The 23,371-nt window shown below is 37.7% G+C and overlaps 1 protein-coding gene across 1 annotated transcript; it reads right to left on the bottom strand.

Annotated features, from left to right (window-relative positions):
- Positions 1 to 419: 419 nt before the first annotated feature.
- On the bottom strand, positions 420 to 22,593 carry LOC120331121 (arrestin domain-containing protein 17-like). The gene is made up of 8 exons (XM_039398157.2): positions 22,458 to 22,593; positions 7,335 to 7,481; positions 6,949 to 7,038; positions 6,025 to 6,152; positions 5,324 to 5,466; positions 4,705 to 4,927; positions 3,896 to 4,109; positions 420 to 2,746 (listed from the first exon to the last, which is right to left on the bottom strand). Exons 1-8 carry the CDS (start codon positions 22,573 to 22,575, stop codon positions 2,598 to 2,600), a joined length of 1,212 nt encoding a protein of 403 aa, XP_039254091.2. The 5' UTR covers positions 22,576 to 22,593; the 3' UTR covers positions 420 to 2,597.
- Between the last annotated feature and the right edge of the window lie 778 nt (positions 22,594 to 23,371).

Raw genomic sequence — 23,371 nt, 5'->3', positions numbered from 1 at the left:
GCAACATACGGGCTCGGTGGTGTGGCTCGTCGCGCTAAGAATATGCTCGTCACCACACCTCTCACTACCTTGCGCAGGTTCGAATCCCATGCTGGGATAGTTATCTGCAAGGGGATTGTTGGACTCCTCGCCACCTTAGGGTGATTCACGCAATCAATGGTCAGTTACGGCTTCCACTATCATCAAGCCCATGCTTCCAAGACCAAATAACTGATTAACTAACCCCATACCCGGCATGGACTGGTGACGGGACGAGAGGCCGTGGCTCGTCGTATGATTGAGCCGTCACATCGGCTTTTCTCACACCGGGATAAATATGTAAATCCTATCCTATCCATATCAATGTGTTGCTACACACATAGATTGCGAACATCTATACATTAGACACAAGTAATCGATAATATATACTTCAATGGATGTACATTGTAGATGCCATATTAAAATTTATTCGGTCTGTAACGAAAAAATCCTAACAACTGAACGATTGAATCAACTATATTTCCCACCCAACCATAAAATGTCCTTTAAAATCATCGACTATTAAAATATCCAAACTGTGAATACGTTAAAAAGTTAATATTGAAAGGCAAATCTGAAACCAATATGGAAGGCCTAACTATACAGTATCCAGTAACATATTTATAAAAAAAAAAATAGATCAGTCTTAAAATGAAGACTTGAAAACTCTCCAGACATTAACAGCTGAGCAAACTAACCTACAAGTATGAAAGTGGAGCAAGTGATGCAAGCGATAGTGAAAAAACTATAGTAAAAATATTTTTTTAGGCTTTATCAGGTAACAATGTCTGAAGAATTTAGTTCATGTTGGATTTTCAACATTTTTTGATATTTCATTTGATCAGTAGGACACGGAAATTTGTGTGGAAAGTGAGAATAAGGTATCCTTTTATAGCAGTTTGCTAATCACGAGGTCGCAGGTCCTCGAATAAAAATAGCACTGGCAGAAGTTGTAGTATTTGCAAATTGAATTGATCACCACTGTGCTGTACAAATTACCAATGATACAAATTAAGATAAGTAACCCAAATGTACAAAGATACTTTTAGGATTAATAATGCGTACCATACAAGTTCTAACTCTAAGAATACTAATCAAAAGCATATTTATTCCAATCATAATAAGTGTATTGTGGTTTGTAAGAAGTTTCCCTCATGGTGTGTTCTTTGTCATTTTCATATTGTATGCTTCCTCGCGCTAGGCTGCAGAATAGGCAATAACTTAGCTATGTTAAAACGAAATACGAATGAAATGCGAGATGGAACCAGTACTAAAACCCACCATAACCGAATGTCCTGACGTTGAAAAGTTAATAATATTAAAAGGTAAATTCAAATAAGTAACTAATATGGGATTATAATAATGATACTATGTAACTGATAGTAGCATCGTACATTATGCAGTAAAATATTTATAAAAAATGATTCAGTCTTAAAAAAGACTTGACAGTGAAAGTTGAGAAAACTAGTGGAACAAGTGGAATGAGTGATGAAAGCGATTGTAAAAAAACTGCAGTGAAAATATACTTGAGGTCTATTTCTGAAGCTTTATCAGGTAATTACGTATGAAGAATTTGATCCAACATTTATTGATATTCAATTTGATCAGTGGGACATGGGTTAACATGAGAATTTATGGGAAAAGTAGGAATCTAGTAACCTTTTGTAGCAGTTTGCTAATCGTGAGGTCGCAGGTTCTCAAATAAAAGTAAAATTAGTAATGATAGAAGTTACAGTCTAGAGCAAATCCTGAGCACATAATAATATTAATTGTTATTAATCGAATAATTTAAAATGATTATGTAGACAGATTCAAAAAGAGTTTTATTTTAGGAATATCTCTTTTTGATAGCCAAACAAATGTTTGTGCATCAAAAGACTAAAAAAATACAGGATAAAGTCAACATACAATACTTTTCCAAACGTGATCAGGTAAAACATACTTTAAATGCATAATGATATAGGTTCATTGTTCACAATGAGGGATTAAAAAATGTGTTATTTAATTAAACATGGTTTATATTTACATGCACCGTAATATGTTTGAAGTTGAATAATATTTTTAAAAATGAAAATATAACTGGTAATGAATGAACTTCCTGATCTCTTTATACTGGGAATATATTATAAACATGCAATAACTTTGATGACTCATAGAATACTAGTAGAATTAATAAATAATATAACACCAGCAGCTTTATGCACAAACGGCAAAAACAAATTACGAATAAAACGGTCCTGATTAGTATTGAAAATAGTGAAGAGTCATTTTTAAGGTAAATCAAGGTAGCTGGAGCGAAAATTTCCACAACAGAGGTTAAAATAAACTTGATCTTAGCCGCATCCCAAGACAAAACATAGAATTAATTTATGAAAGATGCAAAGCATCATCATTAGAACAAAAAAAAAAAACGGAAGCACGGTTGCTATTCTATAAAACGTCTGCTATATTATCATAATTTGCGAAACTTCAACTCTGCTGTACAATGCAGCAATGATAAGTAATAATCAAGTAACCCAGGTGTGCAAAGATTAATGGGGTTATTAATAAGTAAAACACAACTTCTAACTCTAATAATACTAATTATAAGTAAAAGCAGATTCATTCCAATCATAATAAGTGTATTGTGGTTTGTAGGAAGTTTCCCCCATGGTGTATTCATTGTCATCCTCGTCTTTTATATTATAGGCTTCCTCGCCCGTGGCTGCAGCATAGGATGGTGGTGGTGCTAAAAAGCAGGAAATACTTAAAGGAAATACTACATAGATAAAGGCAATAATCTGAGAATTTATAAGCATAATTCATCCCCCCATGCGACAACAAGGTAAATAGCTAATCTTCCTATCATATTTAATCTTTAGCTTTTCTTCAAAGACTAGAAAACTGGAAAACACATTAAATATGGTGTATGTACAGCATGAAATGTACTAAATCAAATTTTCTACCTCGTAAATTGTAAGTCTTACAATGAGGTCCATTACGTATCTAAAATGGATGTTAATAACTTTTTTATCCCATTAACGAAGATTTAACAATCAGTAACAATGACATAATACAATAAGTATACCAATCAAAAATATTCATTCAAAAGTTACCATAAAAAGTTGTCTTATCCGAACATACTAGCGTTTGGAATTGCAATGTACAAAAATGAAACAATGCTTGTTGTGACATCATAAACATTGTAACCTAAGCTACGGTATATCAGTTGTTAATATACAAATTTCCCTCGTAATATCATTTTGAGTGGAATATAGTTCTAATATATTATGTTATACCTGTTGACAAGCAATGATCACAGATATGCGATGCTTATATATAGTATATTTATATATATGATCACTGATTATAAGTTTTTTAATAATAAACAACAAGGCATCACACCAGTAATCAATGTAAAAGACCAATTATTGTGTTTAAGAATTTATGTTAAAATTCAATAATGAAAGTGATATACACCACTGTTCAGATTGAACAATAGTTTTAAATCCTATTTTAGTTTAGAATCGAACACTATAACCGACAGTATTCTATTAAATATCACTATTTACATACGCCCTATGGATTTGAATAAGTGCATATTTTCAATAGGTATTGAGTACACAAAAAATAGTCTTAGTAATAGGATTTGAAAAGTAAGTGTTATTCTCATCACCATTATTTCTTTCTAATGTACTTTGTCTTTTTTGATGACCAGGCAATTTACAAGTTCTTTTTGTTAAACCATGCCATATACAATTAATAGATTGAAAGTATTTTTTCAAAGAATGTGAAGTGTGCTAAAAATAATTACAATTATGCTATATCTTAATATTATTTCAAAATGGAAGGATCTTCACTTCTTCAATTTGAATTGAAACAAATTCCTGAAACTTACGATTGTGGCTATATTGTGTTGGTGCAAATCCTAGCGGTTGTGGTGCAGCAGGGGGTGCCGTGGCAGCAAGAGAAAGTGGCAGCGATGGTGCGCTAGGAACTTCTGACGGGGTAGCATTCCTGTACAAATCCAGACTTTGCAGGGGAATGGTACCAATGGTCATTCCACAATCTGCACGAAGATCTATGGCACAGGCCCTGAGATGAGCTTGAAACTGAAATGTGGAAACATAAATGAGTATTCAATATTATATATATGTAAGTGTTATTTAAAATTTTCAGGGACCAAATATCATAGCGCACAAATATATAATGAACTAAACAGTGAGGATGGAAATAAAACCGAGAGCCTATGGTATTCTTGAGCCAAGCCATAATGTGATATGTATGAAGACACGGCGGAAAACGAAAGTAATTATCTAAAGTATTCAAAGTTTAAATAAAACAACAAAATATGGGCAATAAAAGTAGGCTGTGGTGATTTGTGTCTTAAAATCTAGCAACGTGTTACAACGTATACAGTCACGACACTTGACCCTGCTGATGTATACTGTTCATCCTTAATAAATACATGTTGTTATGATTCATTAGTCATTCTTTGAGTTGAGCTGCTCTGCTTAATGACAGTTAGTTGATGTTTGAGCTAATAAAAGCCTAGTGCACAAGCTTGTTCATTCCTGTGTTTGGTTCATCTTCATCACACAAACCATTGGAAAACATTTTTCAGATAAAAATTTATGAAACACCTCCATCACACAGAAGTGTTTCATTTTTAACCGTATAGAATTACATTTCAAAATTTTACTGCACCTGAACAAAATACACTATATCAATGATCCTGCAGTGATTTACTTCTGATGGGGGAAGAGGAGGAATATGCAGCCTTTCATTCGTCCATGTTACGCTTCCATGTTTTGGGACAGGAGGTCCATTTATTCTTGCAACTTCTTGACACACAGTCTTTGATTTGGAAGTTGCATGATATGTTACTCTCTTTATCAACTGTGCTGAAGAAGCCTCAACTTTACTATTACTGAAATGAAAATTTATTTTGACAAGATAAATGCTTCTATTGGACAGGTCGCAAGATGATTAAGTGCGAAAGTATTGCTGGACTCCTCATCGTTGTAGGGTGGTCATGCAACTTCCAATATAATGTCCTTGTATCTGAAACAAAAAATTGGTTAACGATTCCCAAACCCAATATTACGGCTGCCCAAGCTAACTGAATATTCAAAATCGAAACGCAAATTATTCGAATCGTTTGCTGAACAAGAGAGGCCAGGTTCGCTTTATGATTGAGTCGTTTTACCAGTGTTCCTCTCCCAATCATAAATACAGTGAAAAATACCGGTATATACAATATTTGATATACAAAGTAAAAATGCAGTATTTCATACTGTAACCAACAATTTATAAATTTTCCAACCTGGAATTTGTGATCGTCCCATTGAGTAATATGTATTCACCGGGTACATAACCAGATCTGTCTGTGTGAAATTCCATTTCAATTGGTCCACTCTGACAGCATAAACAACAGAGATGTTTCGAGTCTTGGCCTCCTGAAGGACTCTGAAAAAGGCAGGTATTAAAAAAATGGATTTGAACAAATACTTTACTAATAATTCAGCAACTAATTAACTTTTTATATTTCAGATAACACCAACGATTTCCTGTTTATCAAAGATATAGCACACAGTCTAAAATCAGACAGTATATTTTTCGTAATACATTCCAAAATAATATTTTGGAAAATGGCATTAAATGGGACATGATCAACAAAGAATATTTCAGTTCACGTCTATTCAATGACTTTGTATTTAGGAATTGGCATAACAGTTTTTTATATTTTACAGTGCAAGGAAGTTAAAAAATAGTTTTTTTTTGGTTATGCTCTGAAATTGAATAAATGTTTTATTGGTTATACTTATAGATTTTCAATTTCTTAAATTGATTGATAATTTTTTACTATAACTATTCTAAATTATTTTACTTTCATATAAAATACTGAATGTAACTATTTTTGAAACGATACAAATATCCAATTCGTGTGGGGCATCCTGATATTGAACAGAGAAGATCTTTCTGGAGACAGTATGCTGTTTAACTGGAATATCAATATAAACATACCATAACACTCGAAATAGCATTGAGATCCAAAGAATCAAGAACAGTGAAGGCACGTTTCGTATTGTGGTCAAATTTCCATGGTTTATCAATAGTGCCTTTTATGTGATATCGAATATAACCAACATGGTCTGGAAAGAAATTCACCAAAATAAAACACATGACATAAATCACAAATATTCAATTTTTTACACGATTGTAAAAAACTACAATTTATTAGCACCATTATATGCATATGGAGTCTTTACAACATTGTTTATCAACAAACATAACTTTACCAAATAAAGAAAGTGGAATAGAATTTGTTCAGTAGTTTTTCACAATATTGTTTTGAGAACATAGGTACCAGCTGAAAATGATGTACTAGACTCCCACAAATCTCAAGTAGGATTCTTTGCTTTTAAAACTACATAATGACAATGGTTCCTTCATTACTGAGAGCATGATAAATGGTGAAATACAAAACTTGAGCTAAAGTTTTATTTTGAAATATATAAGCTAAAATTCCATGAATGAAAAGCACATTTCAATGAAGCTAACACAGGTAAATTCTATACTACTTACTATTCTATATGTAAATTCTTAAAATCATTCATTAATCTAAATCTCTGTTCGAACAAAAGCTAAATTCATTCATTTCTCATTAAACATTCGTGTAGTTGTTAAAAAGATATCAAACCCCAAATGCAAATTTTATTTGAATATTGGTCAACTATATAGCATGAATGGAGTGGAGGCAATGTGCCGAATTATACTCAGACATTGTTATTGTATACCAAAAATTGTTATAATACCAAGGTATTCAAATTCAAATCTCTGGAATCACCTAAATTTTGTCAACTCTTGATTGCATAGGAACCGAAAACCGTAAATTTCTAAAAATACCTTAGTATTGCATATATGAAATGGGTTAAAAAATTCACATACCTTCGTATGATGATGGTAGTGGAGCTGGCAGTTGGAATTGAAAAGGAAATACATGATGTCCTTGTGGGAGTGTATTCTGATTGTTTATTCCTTAAGAAGATTAAAAACAGATTTATTTCATTTGCTTTGTTTGTTCATCGGAATTTTCCAAACTATATGTATTCAAGACTGCACAATAGGAATAAAATAAATCCTGTACTAGATATATAAAAGTTTCAATTATTTATTGAACATTTAAATATAGTAAGTATAAACTAAGTAATATTGTATTATTGATAATTATTGAAAATTTTTTTGTTAAAATGGATTAGGATTTAATATGGTCAATGGGACATGCTTTAATTGCAGTCGCTGAAAAACAAATTCATCCATGAAAAAAATGATACCTTCTCCATGCACATTCACTGCTTGCTGAAATAAATTTTCAGTTGCAGAATAATGCCGAGTTGTTGTTCTGCGATTTTTCCCTGATCCTGTGCTATGCCGTTCAGTCCAATGCACATGAGCTCGACCAACAAATTTGATTCTAATGGCTGAACAAAAAACGATTTAAAGCTCATATGTTAGCTGTTACAGCAGTACAGCACAAGAAAAGATATGCAGGCCGATTTTATGACTCGTGTTTCTGTGATTTGCAGACCCTTATCGCAGTAATACCGGGGCGCATGTTCACTAAACAACGTAGCTAATAACTTAACCGACACTTTCAATTGTCTAGGGAATACGGACAATACATTCAATTGTCTAGGGAATACGGACAATATCTGATACATAAATAATGCTATTAACGATGAATTTCATGCGTCATGAACTAACGATGAGTAGATAAGAAGAATATAAAATGAATTTAACCACACGAGAAATTGACATTCTGAATTTTATTGATAGGTACCGGACCAACCAGCGATATGAAAATCCGGAGTCTGGCAGCCCTTGGGGTTTTGTCAAATGTACGAGACTGTATAGGATTCTTGCGGGAACATCGCGTACTCGCCCGCGGCATGAACTGCCCCAAATGTCGAAACGCCATGGTAGAAGAAATCAATAAGGCAAACAAGCTCGATGGGGCAAGGTTTAGATGTAGGAAAGCTAATTGCCGTAATACAACGACAATAAGAAAAAACTCGTTTTTCGAGAGAAGTAAAATCGACCTGGTTAACTTGGTGATATTATTATATTGTTGGGCCATGGATGTACCGCAGAGACAAATCGTATATGAAATAGATGTGAGTCCCCGTATTGTTGTAGATTGGTTGCATTTCATACGAGAAATATGCTCGACAGAACTCATTCAGAGTTTTAAAAAGATCGGTGGCAAAAAAATGACAGTCTGCATCGATGAAACGCTGATAGCCAAACGAAAGCCATGCTCAAATTTTAGGGCCCGAAAAATCAAGCCTATTTGGTTGTGGGGGGCTATATGTTTGGAAACCAAAGAAATATGTTTGCAATTAGTGCCCGAAACTGGTAGAACTAAAGCTACAATGGAAGAATTGATAAAGGCAAACGTTGCACCACATTCAGAAATTTGGAGCGATTGTTTTGGGTCCTACAGAGACATAGAAAAGTTGGGAATGGGATACACGCATCGAACAGTGAATCATAGCTTGATGTATGTCACTGATGAGGGGGTAACCACAAATAGTGTAGAAGGGCTTTGGACTGGAGTGAAAGAAAAATTTAAAAAAATGCATGGGACAAGAAGGGAAATGATCCCGTCTTACCTAGATGAATTTCAATGGAGGAGAAGACACCTCCCACACGAACGTTTTGCCAAAATTTTAGAGGCAATAGCGAATAATCCAAAGTATGATGTAAACAGGCTTGAAAACTAAAGTAGGAAAGAAAAGAAAAAAAAAAAAAAACTACGTTACAATGTTCATATTACTTTAACAGAATTAACAATACAATCCTATAAGAGACTTATTATGGAAAACACGAATAAAAAAGCTGCATCGGTATTTTTGTTAACAACTACAGCTAACTGGGGAACTACTCAACAAAGAAAACATGTATCGTCACTAATTGGACCGGATACGAATATAGCCAACATAACGGAGGTGGCTGAACTAATGCTCTTAACTACTCAAATCGTGACGACCTTACAACAGAAGACGAAACAATTAAAGAAGCAGGCAGAAAAAGGAAGGTTTACTATTGGGTATGTGTTGGATAGCGATCCTACCACGACCCATGAAATAACCACCACAACCACAGACCAAGTCCTCGAGCCAGAGCCGTCCACAACAACATACGAAATAGCAACCTCAACTACTAATCCAGTGCCAGAGTTTGAGGCAGATTATGGGGAAGAAAGTGATGGAGAAATGACGAACCTTGCGTATTCGCCACCAAGCCCTGCCTACTCACCGCCAAGCCTTAAGCACTCGATTACTAGCTGTCCCCCTCCGCTATCGGAGGAAAGTGATCTCGACGACATTGATGGAGTGCCCATGGACTATCCGGAAGCGTATTTTGCATGTGAAAAGACAAAACCCTTTGTCGAAATGCCGCTACCGTTACCGGATGAAAGTGAGGCCGACGCTACGACCCCGAACAACGAAATACAAGAGGTAGGCGAGATGACTGTAGAAGGAGACTTCAGGTGTCAGGGGGCAATATCCATGGCAAACCTTATAACCATAACTTCAACTGAGGGGGTTGAGGCTTGGAAGGGAGAGTGTGCTGGACCGTCTAATCGTCCCAACTCTGTGACAAGAGAAGAAATATCGCTACCATTATTGACCAGTCGGGAAGAACGTCAGAAACAATTGAGAGAAAGAGTCTATGATTACGTCATCACAGGAAATTGCGAAAGCCACCTACATGACATCTGGTGTGGAAAGAGGGAGTCAGATAGACTAACTCAATTCGACAGAGGATTTAGCAATAAAGCCATGCAGCGAGTGTGGGAGGCCGCCTGTGTTCGTATGTTCTTCAAAGACGAACAGAAACAAGAAAACGTGCTGAGATACCTGAAACAATGTACTGAAATGTTCACTCGATGGGGAGGGACCCGACTCTCGCGCAGTGAGGCACCTCGCCCAATGAGAACCCGACGGCATACATCTCGTAAGTTCAACCCTTATTCGTTGAGTTATCTTCGACCTAAATCAATGCAATCCTGCAGCAGCCCCATATGGTCACTAATAAACTATGAACTCGAAACGGATGTGTTATTACCTGAGAGTGTTATATTTGCTATCCAAAAATTATTGAAAGTAGATTGCATGGAGGCTGAAAAGATCTACCTACAGTCTCGAAATGGCAATTTCTCAGCGAACTAATTGGAACTGTAAATGAAGTAATAATAAAACAGGCATGCCGTGTTGTACATAACCATGAACTTTTGAATTTTGTTTTACAGACTATTGTTAAATAAAAGTTACAAACTAAAAAAAAAAAACTAAATGATATGGCCGGCCCATCCTCCGATGAATCCAGAATGGTGCACGTTTTTAATTCTCGTACTAACAATAATTGGGTTGGCGTCGCATTGGGTTTATGTGCTATGGTATTGTTGTCGAGGGAAAAAGTCTTCTGTGTTATGGGAGAGTTAAATTTGGGCGTGGCCTCGTTGAACGAGGGTACCTTGATCAAGGCGAGTCAATTAAACGCCACGCATTGGGAACTGACAGATCCATCTACTCCATGGGAACAAATTGATTTAAAAAACTGCTGGAACGTAAGTGACGGCGACAAAGTATATAAAACTCCGGCTCTCTATTATTCCTCAAATTTCGGGTATGTGGTTGCGGAAGAGAAAACTTATCAACAACGTAATTATCCCCAGGGAAAATATTGGGAAAGTCCTATCATGCTAGAACGGGAGTGCCTGTGCAAACGGCGAATTGCCTGGATAAAGCCTGATTTACAACGCTCACTTCTTTATAAAAATCAAACGTATAGGCGACCTATAGGCCAACATTTCCGATTTGCATGGCAATGGGCGCCGCAACCAAGCAAAAGGCGCAATAAACACGTCCAAACGATGACCAATCTAATGCTTACGACCTTCACGGCGTATAAAGCTATGGTGATCCGATTGCTACAATTTTACGCAACAGTCGATGTAACAACTCAAGTCACAAAAGCAATTCAATATCGTGGGACAGAAGGTGGCGTCGAAGTAATGGATTTTGACAAAGGTATACTTCAGACATTTTTAACTAACTACGTAGACAAACAAGGACTGTCCCCTTACATGAACCGAATTCGGTATCAGTTTACCGGGCACGATTTAATATTTGAACCCCTAGAAGGCGATTTTTTAATACAAGAAGTCGATGATGAACATAACAGCGTGTCAATTCGAAACACTACAAAATACGTAGGGGTTCTGAATGAGACCTTCTGGCCGGTATCCACTAACATATGGCCAAGTGATTTTGATTTCCCGGAATGGAATGAGAAAATTAGGTGGATCGCGCCAACTCATATTGTTAATTGGACTCACGATGGGGAAGTGATACAAAAACATGGACCTATGGTGTTATATGACACCTATCCGTCCATGTTGCACTGGGACAGTGAATGTAAGCGACGAATTGAAAGAAATGAACAATGTCAATACCCTGTCGGGAGTATGGAAGTAAAAATGCGGTTCTGGGACGAAACTAAGTATGACCCTGCTCGCAACCGAACTCAGTTCCCGGCCCCACCTCTTATGCTAAAAGGAGGCAAATGGCCAAGTCGGAACGCGCAAGATCCGCTTAGTGTGCCCGGAATAGGAATTCCTGCCCGGAGAAATAAACGCTTTATATTTGAGGCAATAGCTCTAATATTTGCAGGAATAAATTATGCAAACACAAGAACCCTTATTGGCGAAATTAACGATCGAATTGACGAAATGACTCGACAGGTGAACACGAGGTTTGCCCAGAATGAAGAGGCCTTAAGACAAGTTGCGTCAAGACTAAATGAATTGTCCCGATCGACTTTTATTCAGAATCAACGGCTAAGTGAGGTCATCTTTCAAATGGTTAAAGAGCGCGAATTAAGAAGACAGGAATGGAATTTCTTACAGGGAGAAATTGACCAGAATCAGCGATTATTACTACGGGAGTTGGATACGTTTCTGCATGAATTCCAAACAATCGAAGCCATGTCTGTAGCTGAGTTAGAGGTGAATCAATTAGTGTTACACGTTTTGAAAAATTCAACGGCAAAACCATTATTTGACAAAACCAAGGCGTATTTAATACGGGTAAAAGATGGTATCCTGCATTTGAAAGAATACGCCCGACTTCTAACAGCAGTAGAGGAGGAGGCAAACCAAACGATTCAGAACAATGTAAGGCAAGCAGAGGAAATGAGACGTGGTATGCAAGGCGCAGACAGAGAACTAAACGAAGCCAATGAATTGTGGGTGAGTGGCTTAAACCATTCCCTAATATTAGTAAACACGTCAGAATGGGACTTCGAAAATATATCGGTCGAACACATTAATATGACATTAGATTTAAATTTCACTAACATAGTGGATGAAGCTATGAACCTAGTAAATAAAGGACTCGGAGAAGTCGGGAATGTTTTCAAAACCGGGGGGGAGGCGGTAGGAAATTTCTTCGGTGGAATTTTTGGTGGGGTATTCTCGCCTTTCCTAAAAGCATTAATACCGATTGCAATCGTGGTTGTGATTCTTATAACAATGTGCTGCTGTATCCAGAATCACCCAAATTGCGCCCCTGTAAAAGCACAGCTGCCGCCTTACTTTCAGACAGGAAGCCCATTAGGTTGGCGAAATATTGAAAACAGGCAAAAACACCACGAAATAAAGAAAATGATAAAAGACGGTGCCGAAACGGCTGCTATAGCAATATTATAAATATAAATCTAGGTAAATTGTCAAAGACTCTCGGAATAAATTGCAAACCCCCAGTGACGCCCAAAACTTCCTGGACTTGATGAAAATCGAATACGTCATGACCTTTATAAAATTGCGCAACGCGACCATATAAGGTAGCGATGCTTGATCCCTCGAGAATTGAAGTTTAAAATACACCCATCAGATGTGTTATAAGGTGACCAATATTGGCCTGAGAAAGTCAGTCAACATCGGGCATCCATGGCAAACGAATATCAACTACTGTGTACAACCAGCAAAAGACTTGGAAATATTCAACAAGCAACCGAAACAAATGGAACTTATACAACTCAGCCTACATATCAGAAAGATGTTGAGAACTCAACTGCAACTTCTATCCAGACTCAAGCATTAAAAGAATATCATACGAACAACCTTCAACTAAATGGACTCACTGGTGATGTTACAAATTTATTAAGTTTTCATCCGAACTTTAATTCATTAATCAGAATCTTTCGATTAAAAGAACGGTTATTGAATGATTATATAGATACAAACTCAGAATGACTTTGGTAAACTTTGAAAACGTAGATTATGTTTGAAGTTAATTGTATAATTTTTTACTAGAACTGTAGAACTGTTGAGACCTATAAAGAATTGTAGGAATTTATTAAACAATTTATGTGAAATAAGGAAAGTTACCTAATTCAGATATGTTTTAATTTTCGAAATTATATGAGAATTTTAGGCAGAGTCTGGGAATGCACAATCCTCCAATTGCCTTACATAATAAAAATTAATATTGTTATGGGACATAGGAAATCACAAACAGTTGACGTATTGTCAAAATTTTCCCACATTGAGTTTCAGGAAATTGTTGGCTGATCGTAAAGTACATGGTGCTATGCTATATTTTGCAAACCTGATATTGCCTTATCAAATGGTTATTAAATTTATGGGAAAATAGATTTTGCACGTCGTGAGAATTGGCAGAGAATTAAATATTTTCCATCAACGCTGCAAAGTTATTATCTCGTAAAAAGCTGGATAATCCCTTAAGAGCCCAAGAAAACATGTTTTCCCATGGATAATCACTAATGCATTGCTGAAGTTCCCAGATAGGAAATTTATAAATAGATTCAGCTGCGTTGGTTTAATGGCTTCCGTAACTTGTATTCCCATGACTCCCAGTTATTAAAAAATTCTTTGCAAATGACTCATGTATAACCAAGTATATTTGAAGTTTGTTATTTTTTCTTATTCCATTTAACTTTGTAACTGGCTCTGACGTATGGTGTTTTATTATTATTGGTATATTTTCATTGATTAATAGTTAATGTAATATCATGTAATCATGAGATCAAGGATGATCGTGGGACTTATATTAAAAGTTATGCTAGAGCATATTTGCCAGGCGGAACTTAATATAGGAAATAACATAGATCATGTATGGACATAGTGTATTATAGTGACCACGGAAGTAATACGCATTTATGGTATTACGTCATTCAAATATGGGATGCCCAAGTTTGGTTGGTCAGTAAAAATAAAATAATAAATAAATAGACCACACGAATGTATTGTGGAATTGCACAATAAGCTTAAAGGAATAATTGTAACGACTTATGCTCACCATTGACAATAATGTAAATGTAATTGTAGTTTATTACCATTATTGTTTATATTTTTATTGTGTTGGTATACTCAACATTTGATTTTATACTACCCTATATACTTATGTAACTTGTTTATTATTATATGAATGTAAATTGTAAGTTTGAATCTTTAATTAATGAACTAACCGGACGTTTGACTTACTCATACGATAAGCCGGTGCCCTTCGTAACAGAGAAATTCCTAAGGAAAGACTTGAAGCCTTCTCATGTACTTATAATATGATGAGTCGTAAACCTTAGTTATTTTTATTAATTATATAGTGGAAGTTATAACCACATACTTAATGTGACTATTTAATGGTGCTGTTTCAATTTGTACATTAAAACCCATAAAAAATAATAAAAGAAACAGCTAAAAATTCTTGATACAAACCAATACTATTGATCGCCGCATCTAAAACAAAATGGCGGCCACAAAGGAAAAACCAAAATGGCGGCCACAACGAAAAAACAAAATGGCGGATACGTGTAACTTATGTTTTTTTGAAATTGTTAAGACATCGAAACTTTAAAATAAGATTTGACTATACTAGTTGAGAATTTTTTGAACATTGATGTCTTTGTATGTTGCTAATAATGTATGATGTTTATCTCATATATTTTTTTGGAATTATTTTGTCCTAGACAACGATAATGAACCCAAGAGTAATCAAGGGCAAATTGAATGTACCCCACCCCCTGTGGGGTGTGTTTAATTAAACCCCAAAAATCTCTATAACATACTGGGGGCTTCGTCTCGGTCTTTCTATTTTTTAACCGGGGGAGGGAATGTTTGTTTGCGGGTAGTAACGCACCGTGTTAGGTGGGCATAGCGGAAGCCAATGCTGGGAGGGGCCTTGACGGTCTAAAGGAAATTCCTGATAGAAGCCCTGCACTGAACTCGAGTGTTGTTTTTTATGCAACAAGACACCCCATGCCCCGTGTTGAGAATATTAAGGAACTATACTGAAACTATCTACAAATGTGCATGTTGTATTTTTTTTAATACTTCGCAAATATGATCAAGTGTTTTTCAGTATAAATTTGAAATAGGTTACCGTATTAAATGTGTGCATCACTTTAAAAAAAAAATAGGATATATGGTGTCTGACACGTTATATTGTTTTGTTTATATATTATTTAATGATCTGGGATCAAGGCACCGTAATAAGGGTGTTCAGTGGGAAACTAACATTGGTTACGGGGAGCCTGACGGTCTATGGTTAATTCCTGATAGGCGCTTTGCTTTTGACCCAACGTTATAGTTTTGAAAAACAGTATAATGATGTTAAGATATCTTATATCATATTCCGAATTTTATCTTAAGTGTGTTATGCTATTTTAAGAAATTTGTATTGTGTTTATAACAATTTTTATGATGCAAAAACAAATTAGTAAATCATTTTATCGTATTTAAAATGTTAAATGTGTGTTAGTATGGTTATATTGTATTTTATTTATTTATATAACTGTACTAATATTGGAGTATTTGGTTGTATTAAGATTTAGGCTACGTACTAGGCTTAGGAAAACTTGGGTCGTTCTGAGACCCAAGTCGAAGAAGACAACAAGGAAGGGAACGTTTCGAGCCAAATAAGCAAAAACAAAATCCTGTCGGGACTGGCAAAAGAATTGCGTACAACCAAAACGAAAAAAGAAAAAGCAGAGAGGTAGACTCCAATCGAAAGAGAACGAGGCAACAAACGACCCTTACAACAAGCGGCAAGATAAAAAGGGAATCGTAAAATTGCAAGTAATTTTTATATTAATAACGAATAGTTAACCAGCCACTTCACTCAATAACAACGGAAAAAGCGGAATACCAGTCCAGAGAACCAGTCCGAGAAGAGTAACGCCAAGAAGATTTGGCACTGCATGTATACAATAACAATAATATAACGTTAAATATTTAAAGTAATTAAGGACTAACAATGCCCAATTGGTTTAGTCGAAAAAAAGGGGAGGCGTCCCGTGAACAAACTAAACTTAATAACAAAATGAAATTAATAAAGCATACCCAAGAAAGACATAAAGAGGTTAGCGCCACTGAAAAAAAGCTTAAGCAAGATATACTTGATAAACAAAAACTATTTACTCAAATACAAAAAGACCTTCCCCATGCCAAAAAAGAACTTAAACAGGCAACGAAAGATGTAAAAATGGCCCAGAACGATTTAGCAGCCATTGAAAAAGCAGCAAAGAAAGCCAGCGCAAAAATCACGATGGAAGAACTTCAAGGTGTACTCAAAAACGAATACAATGCTGGAAAGTTATACAAAATGTCTACCAGTGAAGCAGACGTCACGAAGTCATATTCAGTGGCTGTTGAACCGTCGGCACCACCGTCTTCAGAACCACCATCATACCCCGCCACACTTGTTTCCAGAACACCCACGATGAATTCCTGGCCAATTCACCCAGATACCCCAAATGGCCCAAGGTTGGTCGTGAAAAAGGGACTAGACCATCAAGAAATAGAAACTATATACCCCAGGTTGCAACATGAAATGGCCGCTTACCCGATTGGAATCGAAGGTGTAGATGTGGTCAGCGATAAAAGGATACGTCAAGGACGATTATTAACTACACCAGGCGAGGATCCCTACGGAGTTAAAATGCTGTACTCACAAAGGGCGCAGCTTATACCGCCTCCTGTTTTCTCCACTCCAGCAGACGAAAGGTCAGCAATAATAAATAGAAGACGGTTGGGATTGAATTCAAGAACAGCCAGAGGTGACGGGAAAGGTCCCTATCAAGAGGCAGAAATAACAACGCCTCAAATGGTAATACCGGCTCCCGATTATACAAAAGCTAAAGAACTAAGCTCCATAAGGTTGGGACCAAGTCCAAAAAAATATCCCACCGTACGCTTAACTCGAGGAAGGCAAAGAAGGGCGCAGCTAAAAAATGGAGTGCTGACGAGAACTGAATTGTCTCGTTCGCCATCGTCGGAAACAAGACCAGTTTCTCAAGAATTCTCCCTGCAAGGAGGCCCAAAATTTGACGTGATATCCCTTGCCAATGGACAGTTCTTGCAACAAGACCCAGAGTTTCAGCGATCCTTGCAAGCGGACCCGAATTTGGACTTATCAAGTAATACCGAGACTCCTTCATCATCATCGTCGTCCGAAGAAGAAGAACGGTATGCTCAAAGACCATCGCAGCCGAATTTCGTCAAAATTACACAACCACCGTACCAACCCTTGGCTACTTCTTCCAAACCCATGAACGTGGACGAAATGATGGCTATCATGAAGAATCCTGGGAGATTAAATCTATTGAAGTGGCTAGAAGACGCGATGACATTTATCGAACATGGTCCAGGCGACACAATAAGGGACAGAATACTGGCCAACGCGATACAAAAGAAGCTAATTGAAGCGAACCGCCGAGAGGATGCAGAACAAATAGCCGATTTGTTTGACGTACCTCGCCCTAATTGGAAAACAGTCATGGAATTGTTGGCGGTAACTCATCCACAAGGCATCGCTAACAACGAGAAGGTGATAAATGACTTTGCCTTAAATTATAGTTGGAAAGAAAGGCCCATGCTCGCTATACATGGGGTATTACGAGAAATGGATATTGATATCGATGAACAAATTATGGCCGATCCAGATGGCATGCGCCTGTTCAGAAATCTCAGAGCAAAACTTCCCCAAACATTGCGAATTTTGCTACAAGGACGAGAACATTTCACCTGGAGAAATGTGGCGACAGATCTACAAAAATTCTGGAACTCTGAACTATTAGATGACCAAACCGTAAGAGTAACAAATAAGATGGATCGGTATTCCAGAACCTCTTCGTATCCAGTAACTTCGATGCCAGCACTACAACAAACATATACACCACCTCCGGTAAACGTATATAATATCCAGCCGGCGATGGAAAAAACATTGCGCCAAACACCCTATGAAGAAGGTAACAAAAGGCTTTTGCACGCATACGTTGGGTCTACTAAAGAGTTCCCCACTGATGTCCAAAGTAATCAATTATTAAGTAATAGAATGATGAACCCTCCAGGTGTTTCGGGTGGCCAAACGACAAGGAGCAATGAAGCACCTAATCTACGTGAGAGAGCCACTCTACCAAGAAAAGCGAAAGAAAAAGCCAAGCCGTGGAAGCGAAAAGAGCGTTACGCGAATCCACGAAACACGCCACCTCGCGAAGAGACATCAGAGCAACAAATTTCTCCTCAACGCCAGCAGTTAACCCAACAAGAAACAACTCCAAGTAGCATAGGCGAAGCCGCAAGAATAGCGGAAACACAAGGTGAGCCATACAATTTCTTGAGTCAGTCCAACATCTTTGAACCATTAGGACTGTACATTTCACCTGAAAATGGTCAATCTTTATCAGTCTGCTACTTGTGTAAAAGTCCTGGTCACATTTCAAGCTCGTGTCTGGTTAAAGCTATATTGTGGGTCACGGATAAGGTCCTGGGAAAGGATGAACAGGGAAGTTGGGTAATCAAGCCGCGAACAAGAAAACTGCCAGACAATTTGCGACGAGAATGCAAGGAAAAATGGTCCGATTTCCTAGGCGGCAATAATCCTTTAGCACTTCCATTGCGCGACATTGATGACCTAAACAAATACCTCATATCTCAAGGGTCCCCAACATTAGAAAAAAGGGCAAATCTGTGTGAGCTATACTTTGGATTTAGACCCAAAAGCCGAGATAAAACTCATTGGCAGAATAGGACGCATTGGAACTTGCCACTTACCCAAACTAAAACAGCTCCTTGCTATTATGTCCAACATGGTTGGACTGAACATGATATGCAACAAGGACTAAACTCATCTTTAAACTAGTACGGAAGTTGTCTGATCCGGTGCGGCAACTTCCGGATAAAGTGGTACCTTGTAAATATGAAAAAATCATAAACAATGAAACCTTACCTCTATTCACCTTTTTGGGAAAACCGGAAAAAACTGACGGTATAAGCCTTACCGATGTATTTGGAGGTGAATTGATGTATTTAAGGGATATCAAAACTGGAACTATGTTCCTTGCAGACACGGGTAGTTTGCCTAACTTAATGACAAGGCAAACCGCCGAAAAATCTTATCCCAATAGTTGGAAAAACCGTCAACCTTTTACAGTGAATGTAAGGGGAATAGGAGGAACTTGCCAAATTAATTCCTTGATGATTATAAACATGGGAGAGCTCAAAGTTCCATTTGCAACGGGACAGGGCATACCATTAAACATAATTGGGTTCAAATGGTTGGGACCGGTGCAAGCCTTAACGACGATGGTCACGGAGATGAACAATCCATCGTCATGTATGAGCAATTTAGTTATGACAGCCGGTGAACCAGAGGGTGACGATCCTCTGGAATGTACCGAGGCGGGGAAACAGCGCGCAAGGCCTAACAGTGGTATTGGCTTGCGAAACACTAATGACCGAGAACGAAGTTTCAGGGGTCAAAAATCCGAACGAGCTAGTAGAAAGCCAGATTCGGACCCCCGGGGTGAAGCACGAAGTGCAAGAAAATCATCCGTCATACCTATATCAAACGAAAGAGTTGTCATGAAAGGACCAGTGAACGAATACGTGTTGAAAAAGGGAACACCGCACAAAGTAAAAAGCGAACTGCAGAAGCTCAGCGACGAAGCGATAGCTCTTGCTGGGGAAACTTACGTCCCGCCTGAACTCAATTCACCAGAAAACACAGTAATAACAGAAAAAGAATGGAGGCAAGTGTATCAACCTTATGCCAAAGAGTTGGAAGATCTGAGGGGTCATTTATCGTCTAAACAAGAACTGAAATATCCGTGTCACATCGAACTAAAAGATCCCACTGTAAAACCCTTTGTCTCAGGACCATACAACCTGAGAGGAAAAGAACAATCAGAAGCTCTCGAAGAAGCCGTAAAAAACTTTCTAGATCTCGGAGTAATAGAGACTGGATTTGCGGAATGGAAATTGGCAATATTTGTGGTACCGCAAAAAATGAACGAACGACAAAAGCAAGAAACTGGCTGGCAACAATCATGGAGGGTGGTGCAAAATCTCCAACCATTGAATGCTGCCATCAAATCTATTGAAATCGCCCCAGCGTTAATCCCCGATATTAAGCAAATGGCGCAAGGAAGAGAGGTCTTGTCACTCCTTGATTTAAAAAAGGCATACTTTCATTGTGATGTAGTTGAAGACAGTAGGACCTTTTTGGGCATAGCGGTCAAAGGTCAACATCTACGCTGGCGAAAACTCCCGATGGGACTTAAGACCGCCGTGGCCCTCTTCTCAGCTAATATGCAAGCTTGCGTCGTAGAACCTATTACAGCTCTATATCGAAAACACATGAATAATTGCAAGCGGCTTGACGAGGTAAAGGCCTCACCTATAGAAGCATACATTGACGATATATTTCTGAGTACCAAAACTGTGGAGGATCATCTAATACTGCTTCAAATAACCTTTGAACAATTAGCTAAAATGAAATTAACGCTCAGCATAAACAAATGTTTTATCGGAAAAAGACGAATTAATCTACTTGGTGCGACATTGAGCGGTAAGAAAATAGAAGTACAACCAGAACGATTGAGGGCCTTGAAAGAATTGACTCCGCCGCGTAATGTATACGAATTAAGGGGTTGGATTGGAGCCCTACGCTACATTGCAGATCATATCCCGAAACTTAGCTTAAAACTGGCAAAATTTGATGCTCTAACGGGAAACGTTCCGGCTACGCGCGGAAGGGTTACACCAGTGTTATGGACTAAAGAACTATTGGAAGATTATAAAGTCGCTAGAGAGCAGCTGAATAGCGCGGAGGTCTTGTATCACATAAATCCTGATCTCCCGTTGTTTGTGGAAACAGATGCCTCCGAAAACGGGTTTGGAGCAATTATATTTCAAACAAACAAAGAAGAAGAACCGCCCTTTACCTCAGTCTACCCAATAGCATACTACAGCCAGAAGTGGAATACGCCTGCGGCAAGGGCATACGATCCCTGCACGAAGGAACTTAAGGCCCTAAAACAAACTTTGGATAAGTGGCTATCGATCTTACACACTATGCCCTTTACAGTTATAACAGATAACATGGGAGTTTTTGGCTTGCTAAAGCGAATGAAAGACAATGCAAAAAACCCCAGCCCGCGCATGCTAATTCAACGCTGGCTGAATCATATATCTGGGTTCCAAATAACTAAAGTAATACATCGAACTACAAGGGAGGTATTTACGTCAGATGGTTTGTCTCGTTCGTTCTGGCTTGAGATGGCATTCACGCCCAAAGAAACTGGCGCGTGGGCCATACCTGAAACGACAACGAAAAAAGAAGGGGAGAAGCTCGCTGCACGAGAGAAAAAAGAAAAAATTCAACGCGTCTTGATAGCTCATTGCAGACATACAGATTGTCCTGTCGCAAAGGAAGGTTTTCATTCTTGGCAGCATTTACAGGAAGTACTACAGGAACAGAGTGGCATTAACTGCGACGTAATGTACATCCAAGAGGTAATGCGAGATAGCGAAAGGGCTATTGTAACTAAGGATGGGCTAGCAGCAGCTTATGGGCATACGCGGGGAACGACGCCACAATACAATGAATATACTGGTAATGAAACACTATATCATGTGACGCGCGTGGAAAACCTAAACTCTATATGGCAAATTGGGTTGGAATCGCGAGGACGAAAGTATATTCATCTCAGCAGAAAACCGAAATACAAGGTTCGAGGAAAACGGGTGGAAATTTCAGTTAAGCCAGCTGCGCTTAGAAAGGCAGGGTTCCTGATAATAAAAACACCTAATCCAAACGTGTTGCTATGCGAAGGACCTATCCCAAGGGACTTGATGAACGTCAGAACCCAATCTCTGAGGACGTCGCTTTAAACGATCAAAGTGTGTGATAACTAAACCGGACTACGTTGGAAGGTGAACTAGAGCCAATACCGGTAGTGTTGCCGAAATTTCTGTAATGAATTGGTAGAGCTGAAATTGTATCAAACCAAGGGTTTATAAAATCGAGGTTCATGGTGCTGAAGTATTGAAAGCCTGTAATAAAAAAAGTAAGAGTAACAACTTTGTTCACCTTTCATTTCCATAGGACTGCTGAGTTGAACTACAAGTTGGCCACTAATAGTATTTCCAGGGAAATAAACAGCTCTTTCTTCATTGAACAATAATCCAAACTGTGTAAGCTTCCCCATATTTGTAATGGAAAATCCTAAACAAATCTACAGAAAGCAACAATGTATAACTAGGCTAAAACAATAATGTAATTCTGTAATAAGCCAAAGTAGTTGTGAGTTTGACATTTGGCCTGCATAAGAATTTAGTGCATCTCGTAGCAGAATTCATAATCATTACGGTACAGTATTTTTTAAATTCCTATCACTGTATCAGAGGAGAAAACAGTCAAAAAGATTAGAGCAGGGGTCACCAACCCGTTGCCCGCGGGCACTAATAAGTCGCCCGTGAAGACCAAATTAGTCGCCTGCAGGTCTGTTCCAAAATAAGCTTAATAACGGCGCTTAATAACGAGTAAGCTACATCACTATATTAATTATTGTAACGATCAATTTGATTTGTATTTGACCTCAGTATTGTGATGGGGCATTTAATACTATTCCAATTATGACACCACATAGATGTCACTTTCTACGAATACGCGATTTTTCTTGTCCGTTGGTCTGTGAAACAACAATAATATGATTATTGATTCCAAGGAAAAACGAAAGAAAATCTACCATTTTCACGATGAGTGAGAGGTGGAATTATTTTTACCATCGTTTAAACGGGAGGCGGACAACTCGACTACAGAGAGGCCTGGTGAGTTGTCCGTCTTTTCGCATTTTCTACGGCGGTGTTTTAGGTCTATAGGAATGTGATTTTGATAAGTTTAGGGCTCAAATGTCGAGGAAAATACATAAATTTTCTCTGAAGCATTTTTATTTGTACAAGTGGCTTATTTTGCTCATGTTATATGAATACTAATACCGTCTA

This window comes from Styela clava, chromosome 6, assembly GCF_964204865.1.
Source record: "Styela clava chromosome 6, kaStyClav1.hap1.2, whole genome shotgun sequence".
NCBI classification, from domain to species: domain Eukaryota; kingdom Metazoa; phylum Chordata; class Ascidiacea; order Stolidobranchia; family Styelidae; genus Styela; species Styela clava.
Note: the sequence above shows the minus strand (reverse complement) of the source record. Positions and strands in the feature narration are given on the sequence as shown.